The sequence below is a fragment of the Spermophilus citellus genome (assembly GCF_964194105.1).
Source record: "Spermophilus citellus genome assembly, chromosome: 7".
NCBI classification, from domain to species: Eukaryota; Metazoa; Chordata; class Mammalia; order Rodentia; family Sciuridae; genus Spermophilus; species Spermophilus citellus.
Window position 1 is genome coordinate 109333665 of NC_138188.1, and position 20546 is coordinate 109354210.

A 20546-nucleotide genomic window follows, 5' to 3' on the forward strand; every position below is an offset into this window, starting at 1 on the left:
AAGAAAAGAGTTCTTATGGACTGTGCGGTTTCTCTTTTCCCCAGCTGACTGTTCTCATGGTGAAGGTAGAATTCTTGCTCTCAGGCTCAGATCTCAAAGCTGCCTCACTAGCCCTGCCCTGCCCAAGCACTGGCGGAGCCAGCCCTCTGTACTGCAGCAGGAGTTCTTGACTGTTTTAGAAATCCAGTAGACGGCCACCCCCACTCAAGGGGGACATGGAACTAGCTCTGCAGGATGCAACTGGATGTCACCTAAACCTTATTGCCTTGGATTAGGACCATGCTATGTCCTGGCCAGTTCTGAATTAGTGATTCCTAGAGAGGTGAGGTCTTCCTGGCAGTGTCGCTCTCCTCTGCCACAGAAGCAGCTGGAAGCCAGTGTCCAGGTCCAGCAGGTCCTGCATGTTTGGCCCGAGTACTCTCCATGACTGTGTATCCTCAGAAGTGTCCATGGCTGCAGCTTTCTTGAGGGCACAAACCAGTAACACGGTGGGGCAGCCTCAGAGGGGGAAGACCCTTAGAGGCTGTGAAGACATTGATGCTGATGCAGAAACCCTGCATTCTGCCACTCAGGACCAAGAGCAGCTCCTTCACCAAGAGCATCCATTTCTGCCCTGGAACACAGAGTGTGCAGACACGTGCTCTGGACACCTGATGCCAGCCCCCAGATGACAGAAGCCTGCTATGGCAAGGCTATGGCCACCTGAACAAGAGCTTCCCCTACCCTTTCCCATCTCCTTGGCAAAAGGGGAGAGCCTTTCCTACAGGGCTCAGATTGCTGCTAGGGAGTCCACCTGGATTCCACCTGGATTTAATTCAAAGAGGAGCAACAGGGACCCTAATGCCCTCTCCACAACAGTAAAACAGTTAAAAACCAACTGCAGGCCTGAGGCGGTAGCTCAGTGGTAGAGCACTTGCTTAGCATGTATGAAGCAGTAAGTCATAGATAAATTTAAAAAACTGCGCACTGGGATTGTGGCTCAGTGGTAGAGCGCTTGCCTAGCAAGGGTGAGGCCTTGGGTTCGATCCTCAGTACCACATAAAGATAAATAAATAAAGGTATTGTGTCCATCTATGACTAAAAAATATCTTAAAATTTTTTAAAACTACAAAAGTTTTATTCTCCAATAGATCATCCAATATTATATCCATTTAAAGAATGTTTATGTAATGAGTATATCCTTTCCTATAGTTTAGAGTTTTGGAACCATGTTAATATTTTACAGACTCAAAATCAAATCTATGAGAATTAGAGGTAAAAACTAAAACAGAATGCAAAGAGAAGGAAATCAGTGTAACTGTCTTAACATTACCACACTTCAGGTGGAAAAAAAATGAGATTATAGGCATGGGCCACTGTGACCAGCTTGGCGTGTTTTTTTCTTTAGGGGTATACATTATTAATTCTGAATCTGCTTTCTGTCAGTTAGAAGTCTGTGCAAATACTTCAATATATTAACTGGAAGTCAATTTTCTCACTATTAGAGAAGAGGTTCCAACTAAGGAAAAAGGAAGAATAGTAAAATGAACCCTGTGGGGATGAGCTGGAATTAGAAGTATCAGTTTGAATTTGTAGTTTTTAATACATACATATATATGCATATATATTCATGTGTGCATACATATACATGTTGCATACATATATTTAGAGAGAGATACATATACATATGTATATTTATATTTATCTTCCTTTTCTCTCTCCAGAAAAGGAAGTAGCAATGAACATACCTAGTACTCAGATCATGATGATTTCTAGATATAATTCCTTACTTAAAGAAACCAGGCGGGGTTCTTTGAAGAAGTCACTGACTCAAGGCTCAGGCAGAAAAAGTATAATATGTATCTATAAGAACTTGTACCCTAAAGTAAGGAAGTGCTAAAAAAAAATGGCAAAGATATGTCAAAAGTCTATAGGAGCCAGCCTGAAAGGTCTCCCATTGGCCAAATGCTGGATTATCAAAGCAAATAATAATAGCAATAAAATATTCATAGAGTAGAATAAGAATCTGAATCCATGCAAATACAAATAAATGAGTAAATTGAAATGGGAAACAGAAAAGAAAACTTTTTCTTACTGCAGAAAACCAACTAGTGCATGTGGAAGGGATTACAGCGATAGAAAATTACCATTTGCGGCCATCACAGTGATATCAGATTGGCCAAGAATCATCAATGGATGCTAAAGCTTGTGGGTAAAAGATCAGTGAGGAACAGGATATTTCCACAGTCTCAGATGAGCACCAACAAATGATTTATTAATTATAAAAGGAAGATTAAAATAATTTTAGATTGAATTAACCTAGTGGGCACCACCTTATAGAAGTAACCAAAGTTAACATCACCATGATGGGACAAATGGAAATCATGTACCTCCTGGTAGATAGGATGCCTTGAGAAGAACCCAACATCGCTTCTCTAGTATTCCTGCCAAAATACAATGCCTTAATCAAGTCATGAAGGATCATGTTCCAAGCTGATGAACATTCTACAAAATAACTGGTTTATGTTCAACAAAAAATGCCAAGGTCATGAAAGACAAAAAAAAAAAAAAAAAGCCAGGAAAGTGTTCCATGTTCCTCCCATCTCCTATAGTATTCTCCTCTAGGAACTGTTCTTTAGTGTCTCCTGTTAAAGAGACAAAAGAGATACAACAACTAAATGCAATGTGTGATCCTGGACTGAATTCTGCACCAGGGGAAGGCAAGGAGGAAGTAATAGGATATTAGTGGCACAACTGGCAAATTTTGCATGTGGAACTATTGATAATAGGATCGTCATGGTTGGTCAGAGAAATTCTTATTGTTAAGCACACATGGAAGCATTTATGGATAAAGAAACATGCGTGTCTGCAAATTACTTCCAAATGATTTAGGAGAAAATGAGAGAGAAAGAGATCAAGAGTAAGAGAGAGAGAGAGAGAGAGAGAGAGAGAGAGAGAGAGAGAGAGAGAGAGACCTAAGAAAACAAAAAGGCAAAATGTTAAACAAGTGGTCAAAGAGTTAAGAATACATATAGACTTTTTTTTTTGTTATGACACTATTGCAAGTTCACTATGAATGTGAAATTTTATCAAAATGAAATTTAAAAATAAATAGGTGGTATAACTTTATCAATGATTTAACACCATCAAACTCAACAATGAAGAATGTTTTTAAGATGGTAAATTTTATGTTGTATATAATTTACCACAATAAAATATTGGATAATGTTATAGTTTGAATGTGAGGTGTCCCCCAAAAGCTTATGTATGTTGTGAAGTAACCTGTGAACGGGTAAGTATGTTGTGAAACAATGCAAGAAGGTTAAGAAGAGAAATTATTGGGCTAAAAGAACCTTAATGCAATCAGTGAATTAATCATCAGATGGGATTAATTGAGTGGTAATGAAAGGCGGGTGGGATATGTCTGCAGGAGGTGTGGTTTGGGGGGCTTGGCTTTGGGGGTATATATTTATATCTGGCAAGTGGAGTCTCTCTCTCTCTCTCTGCTTCCTGATCGTCATGTGAGCAGCTTCCCTGTGCCACACTCTTCCACCATGATGTTCAGCCTCACCCAGAGCCCCAAGGAATGGAGCCAGACTTCTGTGGACTGAGACCTCTGAAATTCCCTTACAATTGTTCTAGTCAGGTCCTTTAGTCACAGCAGTAAAAAAGCTGACTAAAACGAATATAAATAATAATTTCAATAAAAGCTCTTTTATAAAAGGATCTCAATACTTATTTAAAAAAGAAAAAACAAACAAAACGCCTTGTTTGCTCTTGTACCCCTAGTTGCCCAATATGGATTGGATACAGTGGTACCTCATCCGGTTCACTATCCATGGTTTCAGTTACCTGTGGTCAACCTCGGCCTGAAAATATTAATATTTGCCTTGACTCTTTCAAGAAAGAGACCACATTTACATAACTTTTATCAGAGTACATTTTTATAATTGTTCTATTTTATTATTAGTTATTGCTAATTTCGTACTTGCCTAATTTGTAAGTCACAGGTAAGTATGTACAGGGAAAAGCAATGTATACAGGATTTAGCATTATGAGTGGTTTCAGGCATTCACTAGGGGTCTTGGGATGTATCTCCTATGGACAAAGATGGACTGTACTCATTAAATTATTTCCTATGGACAAAGATGGACTGTACTCATTAAATGTGAGTTAGCTGAATCAATGAGTGAAATGTGCTTTAGAAAGTAACATCAAGCATCTCTTTTAAGATGGCAAAGTAAGCACTTTCCTACCTTCTAAATTACCATGGAAATGACAGAAAAGATGTGGGTTTTCTTAAAGTTTGAAACTCTAATTATAACTAGAAGTGGGGGGGGGGGAACAAGTGCTACCAAACTTTTGGAAAGATTCCTGCTGATGGGATTGGAGGGGCAGAGAAAAAGCAAAGGATAGAGCAGAGTTAAGGAAGTGCTGTCTTCCATGGCTCCTGAGAAGCCCCATTTCAGAGCTAGCTTGTCCCAGAGCTGGGGCCCTAGATGTGGACCCCAGGAAATCACAGGTGAAATGCTGTCTTGAGGGCTTCATCACATACATGAAGTAATATATGTAACAGCATAAAATATGGAAAGTTGGTAAGTGAGCCAATATGGCTGCCAAGTTCCTACATTTTACATGAAGTGGCAAAATAATGACTCTAAATAAACTGAAATGCTTTAAATATATATTAAGTTTCTGCAACAGCCATTCTCAAACGTTTTGTCTCTGGCCCCCTTTACATTTAAAAATTATTGAAGACCCCAAAAAACTTTTGCTTATGTGAATTATTCCTATCAATGCTTAGCACATTAAGAACTTAAAATGGGATACTGATTAATTAATTTTAATAGAACAATAATAAACCCGTTTCTTGTTAAGATAAAGGACATTTTCACAAAAGAATAGCTATTTTCCAAAATGAAACCATTTTTCTTTGTGCAAAGAAAGACCATGTTATAAATCTTGCAAATCTTCTTAGATTCTGTCCTGATAGAAGACAGCTGGATTCTCATAGCTACTTCTGCATTCAATCTGCTGCAAAATGTTGTGTTTGAAGAACATGAAAAAAAAAATCCTGACTTCCCACAGTTCTAAAGTTAGAAAAGGAAGAAGCCACTTACTACCTCTGATCCATGTATGAAAAAAATTAGTCACCCAAATGATAAGAGAATCACCAGAAAAAGGTGACATAAGATATAAGAAATAGCAGTAGCAGCATATGAACCAGAATTAAAGAAAACTTTAAGGAAATCAAGACTTTCAAGCAGAAATGCCTGAATGACTTAAGATTATGTTTTCTTCTCCATGATTCCAATACTATCACTTGGTTATGCAGTTACACACACACACACACACACACACACACACATTTTACTATTTTAAATACTGTTTATTGTTCTAAAACTTTAGAAACAACTAAAATAAATATGAAAATGTGCACTACAATTACAGAAACCATACACAAATGCCATAACCTTGACAATGATAATAATCCAACTAACAAAAAACTAGAAATTAAAGAGAAATGGAAGGAAGACTTTGTGTGCCAATGTCTTATTTTTCATATCAGAAAACAGTGTATTGATAACTTTATCAAAAAGTTGAGGTATATTGATATTATTTAAAGTAATATTAATAACCAATAGAGAAACTGAAAACCAGAAACCACCTGCAGGGACAGCCTCTGGAGAATGGCAGAGAGGGAGGAGGGGAAAAAGCTTTTTACTGTCTATCACTCTTGTCTTGTTTAAATGCTTTTCCCTTGCACATAGGTAGTACCTCTGTGACAAAAATATATAAACTTATTTTTATTTAAAGAAAAAAGTTTCCACATCATTAGAAATATTTTTAAAACAGAACAGGTTCTTTAGCTGACTAAATGATAGTTATCCCGTTTATAGTTGTATTCAGTGGATGGATTCACCAAAGATGTTTGTGATCTAAATCACATTTTAAACACAGAGAATGGGATATTAAAATATGCTAAAGGCTTTTGTAAAATTAGTGACTGCCTCCAAATTTGTGTATCTTTAAAAAAGAATCATAACTTGTTTTTGCTTTGTGTTGTTCTGATAACTGCCTAAATTTAAAAAATGACTCAGAATGAGCCAAGGCTGTTTTCTTTTAAGTTAAATTCTGTGAATTCTGAGTTTCATGTTAGAGCAAGGACACAACTATTTCTGGCTTACTGAGGGTTGCAAGGCCACTGTGGCTTCATGCTATTCATAAGTACCGATAGCCTGTAGCCAGTAACAGCGACCACAGATGCGACCTACAAGCCCTGCGGATTAGGAAAAGAACAAGTCAGAATTTCTACACAGATGAATGGTTTTTAACTCCACTATCTTTTTCTTTCTTTCTGCTTGTGGGGAAGAAAACATTCTTATACCAAAATAAAAATAAACAAAGGAAATGTATGTAGGACCTGACCTGGTCTGGGTGTTGAATGTCTCCCAAAGTAATTTTTTTTTCTATATCTGGCCCATAGATGAAATAAATGTATCTAAGACAGTAAGAAGTTTTGAAATCACTTAGGTCATCCATTTAAAGGTTTGGTTCCCAGGTGGTGGCATTAGAGATGCTGTGGACCTTTAAGTGGTGGGGCCTAGTGTGGAAGGTCTTTTGGTCACTGGGGGCATGCTCAGAGGGGATTATACATCCCTGGTATGTGTGGGTGTATGTGGGTATGTGTCCCCTTGCCTTCTCTCTCTGCTTCCTGGCTCAAGATGTGATTGCTCGCTGTGCCACATGCTCCCTCCAATGCCATCTGCCACCCTTAGCAGAACTAAGTTGATGCAGGCACCATGCCTTTGAACCTCCCAAACTGTGAGCTAAAGAAACCTTTCCTCTTTACAAGTTAACTGCCTCAGGTATTTTGTTGTGCTGGTAACATGAAGCTGGCTAATACAGGACCTTGCTCCTGAGAAGTGGTAAAAGCACTATCCTATTAGAAATGTATCAAAGTCTAAATGGGTGCTCCCTTGAAAGACTTTTCACATCAAGCTGTCTCACCTCTATAAGTACCACACCTTTCAATTAAGGCATTAAAAACTTAGGGGGAAAATTAATTTTAAGAATTAGATTAGGGCTGGGGATGTGGCTCAAGCAGTAGCGCGCTCGCCTGGCATGCGTGCGGCCCGGGTTCGATCCTCAGCACCACGTACAAACAAAGATGTTGTGTCCGCCAATAACTAAAAAATAAATATTGAAAAATAAATAAATAAAAAATAAAAATATTAAAAAAAAGAATTAGATTAAATTATACTTGATAATTGTTAGAAAGCAAAGAGATACTGATTTGAATTTTATTGAGGTATGCATATTTCTTTAAGTCTAACTACAATTAATTGATATTTTTCCATGACTATAGAACTATCTAGTATTTAACTATTATCCTGAAGAAATATATTTTGGTGAGAGAGGGTACAAAATGAAGCTAAAACTCAAATACCCACCCCTATAGGAAGCCCCCATAGTCTAAACACCACCGACTGGCACCATACACAAATTACAAGAATAATACTTCAGCCTCCTTAACATAGCATCTAGGATACTTCTTGTAAACCCCGATCTATTAAATGATGGCAGAGACAGTAATTTTTTTTTCTATATCTGGCCATAGATGAAATAAATGTATCTAAGACAGTAAAAAGTTTTGAAGTCACTTAGGTCATCCATTTACAATTAAGCAGACTGAATTACCCATGTTTTATTTATTTATTTTTTTAATTTCCATATCTTATAATGCTATGGCAACTTAAAAATTGTGTTGGCTTAGAAGAGACTGACCCTCCCAGGACTAGCCAATTCTTAGAAATAGCAAAGGGCTTGGCAAGAACATGCCTTTCATACACAAGCCAACCAGTTCTGAGTCTACAGCTCCAACCACCACCTTGTCTAACTCTTATACACCAAGGCACTATCTTACCTGACCTAAGTCATCCAGGGCTGGGTACCAGGCAACTAGAGACCACTCCTATAGTCCATAGTCCATCGGAATTATTCAAAATGGCCAATTCTAAACTGTTTTCTCTACCTTGCCTTTCCTGCAGAAATCCCGATAAAGGCTTTGACCTGGATTCTTCCTTCACTCCTGTCTTTGATCATCTGACCAACCCTGGAGCTTCCCCTGTGGCCCTGCAAAGTGAGGCTTATTCTGTTCTCTTGGGAAATATAAGAAATTACAATATTCTTTTCATGATATTGATCTGTATTATCGTTCAGTAACCTCCACAAATTAAAATCTTGCAGATACAAATGAGACACAGAACACACCTATTTCACTTCAGTGAAAAACACTTTCATCCCAGTTTTTAGGTAGGACCCCTTTACCCAGCAAATGTCTCCACTTTATTTTCTATAAACATGCAGCATTTTTGGCCCACTTGTCATTTGGGGGCAAAGATGCTGAAATAGTCTTAAAAAATATGCCTAGTAAAAAATGGGACTCTAAAATGGAAAAAGGAAAGGCAGTGGAGAAAGAAAAGGGAAGGGTATAGTGTCCACGTGAAATGCCTCAGATGCATCTTGGTCCTGAGATTCTGTCATTTTTTTTCTCCCACCAATTCCAGGATCATATGCTTTTTTTCTTCTGCTACCTTTAAACATCAATTTTGTCCATTTTCTTTTCAATTTTTCTAGTTTCCCAAGATTTTTTATTATATAATATTAGGTTGGACTATAAGAAATTGCCAATGTTGATACTTTTTAATGAATATTTGATATTTTTAATTTGCAGAATTAAGGGATATTTTCAGAAAATGAGCATCTGCTAAGTTATTTATATGGGGTTTTGTCCATTTTCCAGAGATGGATTTTATGTTGACACTAATAGTTTAGATCCTTCACTTGCACTGGATGCCTTCCAGAGATTATATCTAATTTTGTATTTGTAATTTGTATCCTTTTTACTAAAAAGAGTCCTAAAAATGGTATAAGCTTCTTGTTCTCCAAAAACCAAGAAGGTAAGGGGGTTCATGGTTCTGAGAATCTAAGTAAGACAAGAGCCTTATTTTCCCATCCAATCATCTGGGCCCAGGTTTCCTTATATGTAAAAGGAGGGGCTAGTAAAACTATCTTGTCTAAAGTTCCCTTTTCCTTTCACCTCAGTTGCATTCATTTCTGTACATATTAATAAAGTAATATGCCATTGCATAACATGGGATGCCCATGCTTACTTTACACATTTGTGTATAGAGTTTGTTTTTGCTTTTGTTTTGTGGCACTGGGGTGGACCTCAGGGTCTTCCATATACTATGCATAGTATGGCTTTTTTAAGATGTTAAAACACTCTTTTAAAAATGCCTAGTACCTAACTCATCAATCAAAAGACACAGACTGGCTGACTGAATTAAAAAAACAAGACCCAACAATACACTGTCTCCAAGAAATTCATCATAAGCAAAGACAACCACAGACTGAAAGTGAAAAGATGGGAAAAAACATATCACTCACGTGGATCTCATAAACAAGCAGGTATTTCTATCCTCATATCAGATAAAGTAGACTTCAAGTCACAGTTAATAAGAAGGGACAAAGAAGGACATTTCATATTACTTAAGGGAATTATACATCAATAAGATGTAACAATTGTAAATATTTATGCCCCTAACAATGGAGCATCTATGTACATCAAACACACCCTTCTCCATTTCAAGAATCAAATAGGTCACAGCTCAATAACACGGGGTAACTTTAACATGCCTCTGTCACCACTGGATAGTTCCTCTAAACAAAAACTAAATAAAGCTACTTAAGTAAAAATATAATTGATAATTTAGACTTAACAGACATATATGGAATATTTCATCCATCTATGACTGAATATACTTTCTTCTCAATAGCACACAGATTCTTCTCTAATATAGACCATGTTATGTAAGCTATCACATATGTTGGCATACAATTGTAATATTACCTTAGTATATTTTTAGCATCTGTAGGGTTATTTTGATAGCTCCATTTCCACTGATGTTAATTTTTGTGCTCTTGCTTTTTCTTGGTTAGACTTGTTTATGTTTTATTAAATTTTAGCTATAGTCTTTCTTCTCTATTTCATATATTTCTGCTCCTACTCTCATTTTTTCCTTCCTACTACTTCATTTGAAAATAATTTGTTATTCTAGCTTCTTTCTGAGACAAGTACTTTAAGTTATAAATGTTCATCTGAGTAGTGTTCCATCCCAGAGATCCTGCCATTTTAAGCTTTTATTTCACTTAGTTCAAAAGCACTTTTTATTTACTTTTCTTATGCTTTCTTCCTTGACCTCTGAGATATTTATAAGTGTGCCATTTAATTTTGAAATAGTTGACATGTGGAGGTGGGGTTCTATATATTTTAAGGTGATTGATTTCTAATGTACTAAATCATGCAGGAAACAGTCTGCATAATTTCAAATTTTAGATGGGAGGGGAGGGGAGGGGAGGGGTGATAGTAGGGGTTAGGAAAGGTAGCAGAATACAACAGACACTAATATGGCATTATGTAAAAATGTGAATATGTAACAGATGTGATTCTGCAATCTATATTTGGGGTGAAAATGGGAGTTCAAAACACAATTTGAGTCTAATGTATGAAAGATGATATATCATGAGCTATGTAATGCTTTAAATAATCAATAAAAAATTAAAAAAAAAAGTAATGAAAATGCTTTTTATATTGATTGTATTGGTTATATACATGTCAAAACTTATCGAAGTGCATACTTCAAATATGTGCATGTTATTGTACTTCAATTTTACCTTAAAGCTATGGGGAAAAAAATGCCTAGTAAAAATACAAGTCAGTTCTGAAGTGTACACTGGCTAAAGAGGATTCTGAAATAAGAGCAAAGCTTTTGAGATGGCAAAACCTAGACCAATGCTCAAAATTATAACCTAAAGACTGGATCAACCCAGAGCTGTATGTGGGGTCAGTAGCCTAGGCTCCAGCCCAACTGTCACTCCTTGCATGTGTCTTTGCACAAGTCATTCAATATCTCTGGCTTGTTTCCTAACACACTAAACAAGGAGACTAGGCTAGAGGATCTCTGAGTACCTCTCTACCTCTTGGCCTACCAAAACTTGGCCAGACTCTGTTACTATGCCACGCTAATTTAGGTATGAAAATTTGAGAAGGAAAAGAGAGAGACCAAAGGAGGAAAGGACAGAGAAGAGAAAGAGCAGGACATCAGACAGTGCTGGGAGACAAGGGACAGGTGGATCATCCCCTGGGACTCACGCAGGCCTCAGACACAGGGAAGCACCTCCTCCCATGCTGGCCATTCCATGCTGGCCAATGATGTCATTCTGGATTTGAAACTTCTGCCTTAAGCCTTCTGCCTGACTTTGTTGTGCTGAGTCATGTGTTTATTTGCCAGTGGATCCTTCTGATGATTATACACTACTCTTTGGATTCTACTCCCCACTTTAATTTTATTATTGGTCGACATTTACTGAATGCTATGAACCAATCACTATACTAAATATTTGCAGGAATTATCTCCTTGATTCTTTTTCATTTAAATGTAGCCATTTTATAGGTGAGGAAATGGAGGCTTAATGAGTTAAGTAACTGGTCCAAGGTCACAAAGTGTTAAAGCCAATACTCGAACCCAGGTGGCACATGTACCCTTGACCACCACATCATCAACCCCTAGATCGATCTACTGCCTTTCTGTAAGGGGTGCACTTATGACTGACCAATATACATATACACAGCTACCCTATCTGATCCTAAAATGATTAAAGCCAAACCAACAAATCATACATCTACTTCTCTACCTAACTCACAACCTATGAGCAACCTTCTAGTCACAATGACCAAGAGAAATACAGGTCAAGATCAAGAGTTTGTCTTGACACCACTAGCCTGTCTTCTCACTGGGCATGCCTACTTAACCCCATGTTCCGCAGGCCACAAAGCTCTTAGCAGAATTTCTGACCCTGCCAATACTGGAGTAAGGGTTTAAAAAGGTTCACAGGAAAGTTCTTGAGGGCCAGCCAATCCCAGAGTTCAGATCCAAATGCACTAGCCACCCAGCCTATTCCCTGTTCCCCGACAAAGGCCCTTGATTTACCATCTGGGTGGCCTTGCTTATACAACTGGAACAGGTGTCATTTGGCAGAAAAGATAAAAAATTGTGCCTGGGCATCAAACATGCCTGCTTTCAAAGTGCTTTAGTCCTTCATCTATCAAACAAAACTAATCATGTCTCCTCCAGAATAATATTGTGAAGATTAATTAAGGTATACTGCCACATCGATGTTCATAGCAGCACAATTCACAATATCTAGACTGTGGAACCAACCCAGATGCCCTTCAATAGATGAATGGATAAAAAAATGTGGCATCTATACACAATGGAGTACTATGCAGCAATAAAAAATGACAAAATCATAGAATTTGCAGGGAAATGGATGGCACTAGAGCAGATTATGCTTAGTGAAGCTAGCCAATCCCTAAAAAACAAATACCAAATGTCTTCTTTGATAAAATGAGAGCAACTATGAACAGAGCAGGGAGGAAGAGTAAGAAGAAAAGAGTAACATTAAACAGAGACATGAGATGGGAGGGAAAGGGAGAGAAAAGGGAAATTGCATGGAAATGAAGGGAGACCCTCATTGCTATACAAAATTACATATAAGAGGTTGTGAGGGGAATGGGAAAATAAACAAGGAGAGAAATGAATTACAGTAGATGGGGTAGAGAGAGAAGATGGGAGGGGAGGGGAGGGGGGATAGTAGGGGATAGGAAAGGTAGCAGAATACAACAATTACTAATAGGGCATTATGTAAAATTGTGGATGTGTAACCGACGTGATTCTGCAATCTGCATTTGGGGTAAAATTGGGGGTTCATAACCCACTTCAATCTAATGTATGAAATATGATATGTCAAGAGCTTTGTAATGTTGTGAACAACCAATAAAAAAAAAAGGTAATGCATATTAAGTGTTCTGACCACAAAAGGTACCCAGTAACTGGCAGCAATTATCATTTCCTTCCTTACCCTCTGGGATGTGTTTCCCAAATCTGCCATGTGTTCCATTTCCTTAATGCAAATGGCAGCTTCTCTAACTCCTAGCTGGAAGAGTCCAGCTCAGTAGGTCCAGCACTGATGAGCATCTTCTCTGCACTGAGCACTATGGCAGGGATTGGGATGTGACATGAATAAGATGTGTCCCTGGGGCTGGGGCTGGGGCTGTAGCTCAGTAGTACAGTGCTTGCTTAGCAAGTATGAAGCACTGGGTTCAATCCTAAGCACCACATTAAAAAAAAAAAAAAAAAAAAAAAAGATATGTTCCTGATCTTGTGGAGTTCATAGGCTTGAGGAAGATAAGAAAGAAACAGCTCATTTCCATGCCACACAGGCAGTGACACAGGATCCCACAGGAACAGGACAGATTAGTCAGATCATGGAGGGCCTTGGGGGTCAAGACAAGGAGTCTGAGCTATATTCTAAAGGCAATGAGAAGCCACTGAAGGGGTCTAACCAGAGGAGACAAATGCACAGACTGAGACTTCAGGAAAGAGTCACTTAGTAGCAATGTGGAGAAAGAAAGAGGGTATGAATAATCCAGAGAAGATGTGGTATCCTAGACAATGCAGGAGAGAGAAAAAGGAATAGGTTCCAATGTGTCTAGACAGTATAGGTCAAAAGTCTTGACTCTGGGCATTAAACACTGTTCAACCTCTCAGTGTTTAGATATTGAGGAAGAAGGAGCTGATACAAGCCTTAGTGTCCATCACATTTTAAAAGACAACATTCTGGGCTGGGGTTGTGGCTCAGCGGTAGAGCGCTCACCTAGCATGTGACCCTGGGTTTGATCCTCAGCACCACATAAAAATAAATAAAATAAAGGTATTGTGTCCAACTACAACTAAAAAAAATAAATATTTTTTTTAAAAAAGACAACATTGTGATAGGGCATGTAAAACAACTGAAATTGCACTGTTAATCAATGGACATTCATTGTCACTTAAATGCCAGGCATTGCCTCAGATACTGGGAGGGTTCTAATGACAACCCAGTCAAGTGAGAAGTATCAGCAAAGCCCAGGGAAGATACAAGCACTGGGGAATGGTGTGATTTGCCTGAAAGTGAGGACATAGAGTGGAAGATACCGGAAACCTACCAGGGTAAGACCACACAGGGTTTAAGCTAAAGACTGAACTCATGGGAAACCACTGAAGGTCTCCAACAGGGGAAAGGATGAGAGAACAGATTCTTCTCACAGAGAAAAACCCAGAATGTCTTCTTTGATTCTCTTTTTGGAATTCCTGGGCCTCACATTTTCCATTTGGGATTCTTTTTCATTCTTAACAAAGTGCCAACTAAAAGTAGTATAAATAAATTTATAATCATAAGACTCACATACAGTTTTACATATCCAAAGAAAACACAGGGGAAGTATATGAGAGACCAGTCAAACTAAAGAAATATAAAATCCTTAACAAATCAAACTGAGAGTCCTCAAGCACACCAAGAGCATAGTCCTGGGCCTTTCACCTGGAGTGAACAGCTCTGGGCAAGGGTAATGAAGTATCATTGAGAAACAAGCCCAAATTACCACTCATTTCTAAGCAGCTTGAATATTTCTGGGCTAGAGGCAAGTTGCTAAGAGCTGGGAGTGCAGGAACATGCCCTAGACCCAGGGGAAGGCAGCAGTAGTTTTTACTGAGCTCATATTGCCTGCCAACCACATGCTATATTTTTTTCACATCTGCCTATGAATAGAGGGTTACCATCCTCCCACCAAGCCTGAGTCCCACCTTCCTCACCATACCCTGCCCTTTGGCTCAGGGTGCATCTGGATCTGCTCTCTTACTGTTGTGTGAGGACTTGGTTAGTTCTTTCCCCTCTTAGGGGGCTTATTCCCCCTGTCAGAATGCTGAAAAGTCCTCTTGCCCCTTTCCACAAAGCATGAGAGAAATCCAAGAGACAATGAAAACTTTAAGTTGAGTGACTGTGGATGGCAGAGATCCTGGGTGTAAGTAGTTGCCTAATAAACACCTAAGTTTTTCATTTCTTTCTCCTTCCACGAATCCCCCAGTGCCAGGGCATTCCTTAAAAAAATCAACTATTGCCAGGTGTAATGGCATATGCCTGGGTAACTCCAGTGACTCAGGAGGCTGAGACAGGAGGATCTCGAGTTCAAAGCCAGCCTCAGCAACAGTGAGGCACTAAGTAACTCAGTGAGATCCTGTCTCTAATCCTGTCTACAAAAAGGGCTGGGGATGTGGCTTAGTGGTTGAGTGCCCCTGAGTTCAATCCTCGGTACCAAAAGAAAAAAGAAGTCAACTATTTCTGGGAAGAGCCACTTCAACTGCATATCTACATGTGGAATATTTACTATAAATAATAATCAACAGAAAAAAGACGAAGGGAAAAAAATCCAGTAGACATTAGACAATCCAGAAATCCATTTGACTTCAGTACATATGAGGTTTTCTTATAATGAGAACATTACAAGGAATTCATATTTTCTGAGGTTCTCACTTTGTTCATGGAAGTCTCCCAAGATGGGGGGCAGGGATGCAAGATTCAAAATCCATTACAAATAATACCAAAGAAGATTTTCTGCACATAGACAGTGAAGAGTTGTCTATGAGGTTTTCTCAATTAAACTGAATGACAAAATGAATTTCTGAGACAACTGCTTTTAATTTCTGAGACACTGTCATGTTCCCATTCCGTTGGCTGGCTGGTGACCCCTGGCTCACAGGCCTCTGGCAGCTCCATCACCAGCCACATACCTACTAACCTACCTGTTGGGCTGCCTCATGGAAGAGTTCCTGCACTGTAGATATCTGGGCCATTCTTCTGGAAATGAGATCCTGGTGCTTTAGGTGGGGAGATCCCTGTGGAAAGTAAACACCATCAACAATCATGCTAGCTCCTCCTTCCCTGCCTCCTTATTGTCCATCTGTCCTCCATACAGGGCAAGGCCCTGAGTGCAGAAAAGACTTATTGTAGCTCTGGAGATTCCTTCCAATGGCCTCTTTGCTACCCACATAGATCCTCCCCATGCTCCAGAGCCCACCTATGCTCAAACGCTGTTATTCTAAAGCCACAGTGCCCCAGCTTGCTTTCTTTTCTGAGCTCCTTCAATATGTGGGGGTCAGAGCTGGCTGCTCAGCCCTTGAGGACCCAGTTTACACTCCTCCCCATCCTCCTGGGTATGTATGTGCCTTAGGAGCCCTTTGTCCAGGGCAAGGGTACCATGAGATCCCTTGAACTGGAGCATGTGGTAAGTGCTTGTGGACTGGCCCAAGATCAGCCTGGGGGAGGAAAGATTTGGAGATTATCTTGGGAGATTGAAGTAGGACAAGAATGGGGTAGGGAATGAAGCCAACATCCAGGAAAAGATTTCTGAGCATCCTTGTAAGAGCATAGTACTCATCCACCAGAAGAGTCTTCCCTTGGCATCAGGCCTGGCTTTCCTTGGGGTAGGGACCTTATCCCCTCATGGTATTTTGGAGGAAAAGAGAGGGTGAGAGAAGGAGCTCTCTGTACTATGGGAAGAGTATGACCAATGATAGTCGCCATGGATAGTGAGGGAGGGAATGGGTACAGAGGGATATTCAGATGCAAAGAGCTGGGGGCAGTGTTTGCCCAGAGAAACTCTGGGGGAGATCTAAGGGACTTGGTGGCCTGAGGTCTGCCCAAAGCAGGAAGATGGATAGGGTGCTCAGTCAGCTCCATGCCACATAGACCCTACTGCCTGGGTGCTCTCACGTCCAGCAGCCTAGGGGCAAGGACACCGTCCAACGCCCACCCTTCCCCATCCCAGCTGCTTCGCTGAGCACAGCCCTGACCCGCCTCAGACCGCCCTGGGGTGCGACCCTCACCCCAGGCTCTCAGGATCGCTGAGGCAGGACTGGGCACCCACCCTGCGTCTGAGGGACCGGGCTGGCAGTGGGAGGAGAGCGTCTCCCTGGGCCGGGGGACCTAGGGGACCCCACGCCTGGACTCTTGCTGAGGATCAGGGCTCCTCCTGGGAAGAGGCGCTGTCCTCGAGACCACCTTCTCAGTCCCCCCACTGGTCCCACCGATCTCACCTGTTCCCGGGTCGCGAGCTCCCGGCGCTTTGCCCGCCCCAGCCCCGCCCCGTCGCCACGTGGCTGACGGGGTTTTGGCCACTCGGGTCCCAGCTGTCGGGCTGGTGAAGTGGTTCCCTCCCAGTTTCGGGCACTCAACCACCCAGCACCCCTGACTCTCGGTCTAGGTGGAGGGAGGGAGCTACAGAGACTTCCCTCTCCTCCCCCTGGAGTCAGCGGCACAGCTCCCCCTGGCAGGGCTTTCGCGGACCTGGGAGGAGGAGACAGGAACCTTTACCTGGCGGCCGCGGGGTGGGGTGCGGAAGGTGCGCCAGGCTACAGACTGCACCTGAGCTGCCACTAGTGCAGTGCACCCAGCTGATGCCCCTCCCTGGGACTAGGGGACTGAGTTGTCACTGGAGTCTCAGGGAGTGCTGGGGACCACCACAAGCGTGTGCGGGAGACCGCAGCAGGGGAAGCCCACGCTGCAGAGGCAGAAGCTTCTGGACAAGAGACTGAGACCCTGCGCACCAGGGGTCCCAACCTCGCAGGGAGTGGAACTTCTTTGCTAGGAAATTGCCTGGGGGCATGCTGAGGTGTGGGGAAATTCCCCTCATCACCTACTGCAAGACCCAGAAACACCTTAACTTGGGGTGAAATAAGGTTTCCTAGGCCTCAGATTGCAGAAGAAAACAAATTAGCATACAGAGAGATTAAATTATCTCCATTTCCAATCTGGTATATTTCCTAAACCTTGAATAACTTGCTAGGCTTCCTTGTAGGCTTCTGAGAAACAGGAGGGCAGCTGGGAGCACTTCCCACACCCACATAGGCCTTTGTGTGAAATCCCTAAAAATAGAGGTTGTTCTTTTAAAAACAAAAGGGAAGGCAAAGCCACAGGAACATTGACAGAGCCTCAACCTCTCTTTTCTGCTTCAGCAAAGAGGTTGCATGTGTGGAGGTATATTACATAAAAGTTACCATTTTCTTCCATTTTTTTTCATTTTCTTCCATTTTTAAGGGTACAATTCAATGACAATCACATTCACAATTTTGTGCAACTATCATCTATTTCCAGAAACTTTCATCTTCTCAAATAGAAACTCCATACTCATTAAGCAATAACATACCATTTCCTCTAACTCCCACCTAAGGTGGCCTCTAATTTTCTGCCTCTTTTTATTTGCCTATTTTAGGTATTTCACATAAGTGGAATCATGCTGCATTTGTCCTTCTGTGTCTGGCTTACTGCATTGCATAATATCCTCAAGGTTCATTTCCAGTAAAGAAGTTTTTAATAACCCAAGAGGAAAAAAAACCAGAATAAATTAGAATACTCATCTGTGATCAAAGAATGGATGGGCAGACAGGATAACATACTTGGAGAATCTACTATATATCCATATATTTATCTGTATGGCCAGTAGACTCACCTTTCTTACTTTTGGCTTATACATGACACTTTTTTGTTTGTTTTGTTTTTTGTTTTTGTTTTGTTTTGCCTGAAGCTGGTTTTTTATTTGCTGTCACCTTCTGAAAAGCCTCCAAGCATCAGAGGAAATTTTAAGAATCCACATTCAATTCTATATTAGCTTGTATTAAAAGAGTAGAAAAAGGGCTAGGGATGTAGCTCAGTGGTGAAGCTACATCCCCATAAGCCCTGGTGAAAAAAAAAATTGAAAAGGAAAACCACCCCTCTTCATAATCACCTACTTCCTACCACTTTTCATTTTCTAAATAAACGAGTTCCCTTCAAAGCTTACAAGCAACTTCTTAACATCAGAACAAATGTGTTTGTTCCTTTCCCCTGGTGTTAAAGCTAAGTAGAGAAATCTACTCCTGCCAGGCGCCACCTACACCCACCTGTAAACTCTGAAACTCAGGAGGCTGAGGCAGGAGGATGACAAGTTCAAGATAAGCCTAGGTAACCTAGGGAGACCTTGTCTCAAAATAAAAAAATAAAAAGCTGAGCAGTAGAGCAACCCTGTTTCAATCCTTAGCACTGCAAACAAAACAAAATAATAAAACCTACTCATTTGCAAAGCAAGAAGCATATCCTGCTTAATGTTGATTTCCCTTATAACAATGACACTAACTTAAAAGAAATACTCTTGTGTTGAAAAACAGTATCTTGCATGTCCTTACAAGAGAACATTTCCATTTTTAAGATACTACCCTAGGGCTGGGGTTGTGGCTCAACGGTAGAGCACTCACCTAGCAGGTGCGAGGCCCTGGGTTTGATCCTCAGCACCACATAAAAATAAATAAAATAAAGGTATTGTGTCCAACTACAACTAAAAAATAAATATTAAAAAAGACACTACCCTACATGAACTAATAGAAGGATGTTCATTACATCATTAATTTTTAAGAGTTGAAAAAAATAAGAACAATTAAAAATCCATCAATAGAAGACTGAATAAGTACATATGGTATAATCATATAAGGACAGCCAGCATTAAGAGAATTAGGTAATTTTATTTGTACTAACATAAAATTGTTCATGATAGGGCTGGGGACATAGCTCAGTTGGTAGAGTGTTTGCCTCACACACCACACAAGGCCCTGGGTTCAATCCCCAGCACCACTAAAAAAATATCATGATTTAACATTGAATAAAAATAGCAAGCTACAGAATCATGTATGTGGTGCATCATTTATGTACTTATATATGTATATAGTTTGCATTGAATATGCTAGCAGTTTTTATATCCAGGGAACGGGATTAAGAGAGTAAAGTAGGAGAGGAAACCATTCTTGTATAAAAATTCTGGGCTTCTATTGAATTTTTTTCCTACAATGAGCATGTTACTTTGGAATCTGGGCAAAAATAAGTAGACAATGTAGAGAAAACTGTATTTTTCAAAGTAGGCTGTACTAATATATCTAGCCCATATGCTTTTCTTACAATATGAGGTTAAGATTCCTTCCAAAGGAGACAGGTCCATGTTCACGCTTATTGAGCCTGAGTGAACCTTTTAAAGTACCTCAACTGATAGTAGAAATGGGAATTCATAAGCTGTCTCAAGGGCAATAGGCTTCCTCACTATTGAGCACTTACTCTTCTATTTAGCCACCATGTTGTAAGGAAGCCCAGGCCACATAAAAAGGCCAGATGTGGGTATTCCAATCAATAGCCAGTATAACCCATCAGATTTATGAGAGAAATATTCTTCAGATGAATCCAGCCCCCAGCTAAGGTCCTAGACATTGTAGATCAAGGACAAGCTATGCTTACTGAACTCTGCCTGAATTCCTGACCCACACAAGCTATGGGAGAATAAATTATTATGGTTGCTTTAAGCCACTAAGTTTTTGGGTAATTTGTTATGCAGCAATAGAGAATGTAGAATACATCTGACCAAGGTAAAAATGTTTTGTCTTCTTTTAAAATATTCGTATTCGTTTCACTGCTTGAATTCACTGGTATTGCAGCCCCGTTATATAAAATAAAATAATAATTGTTATTAAACTTACTTTTTTTCCTATTCAGTAACAACCCAAGCTCAAGTTGAAGGACACAACAGTGAGGCTGTTGTGTGGGTCTTA

The 20546-nt window shown here is 40.1% G+C and overlaps 1 protein-coding gene across 1 annotated transcript in view; it reads right to left on the reverse strand.

Moving 5' to 3' along the window:
- Positions 1-15811, reverse strand: part of SLC12A8 (solute carrier family 12 member 8) — a 143569-nt gene extending 127758 nt beyond the window's left edge. Inside the window, exon 1 of the mRNA XM_081302430.1 lies at positions 15726-15811. Within this exon, the coding sequence (XP_081158556.1) occupies positions 15726-15776 (51 nt within the window). The 5' untranslated portion in view covers positions 15777-15811. The remainder of the gene's footprint in view (positions 1-15725) is intronic.
- Between the last annotated feature and the right edge of the window lie 4735 nt (positions 15812-20546).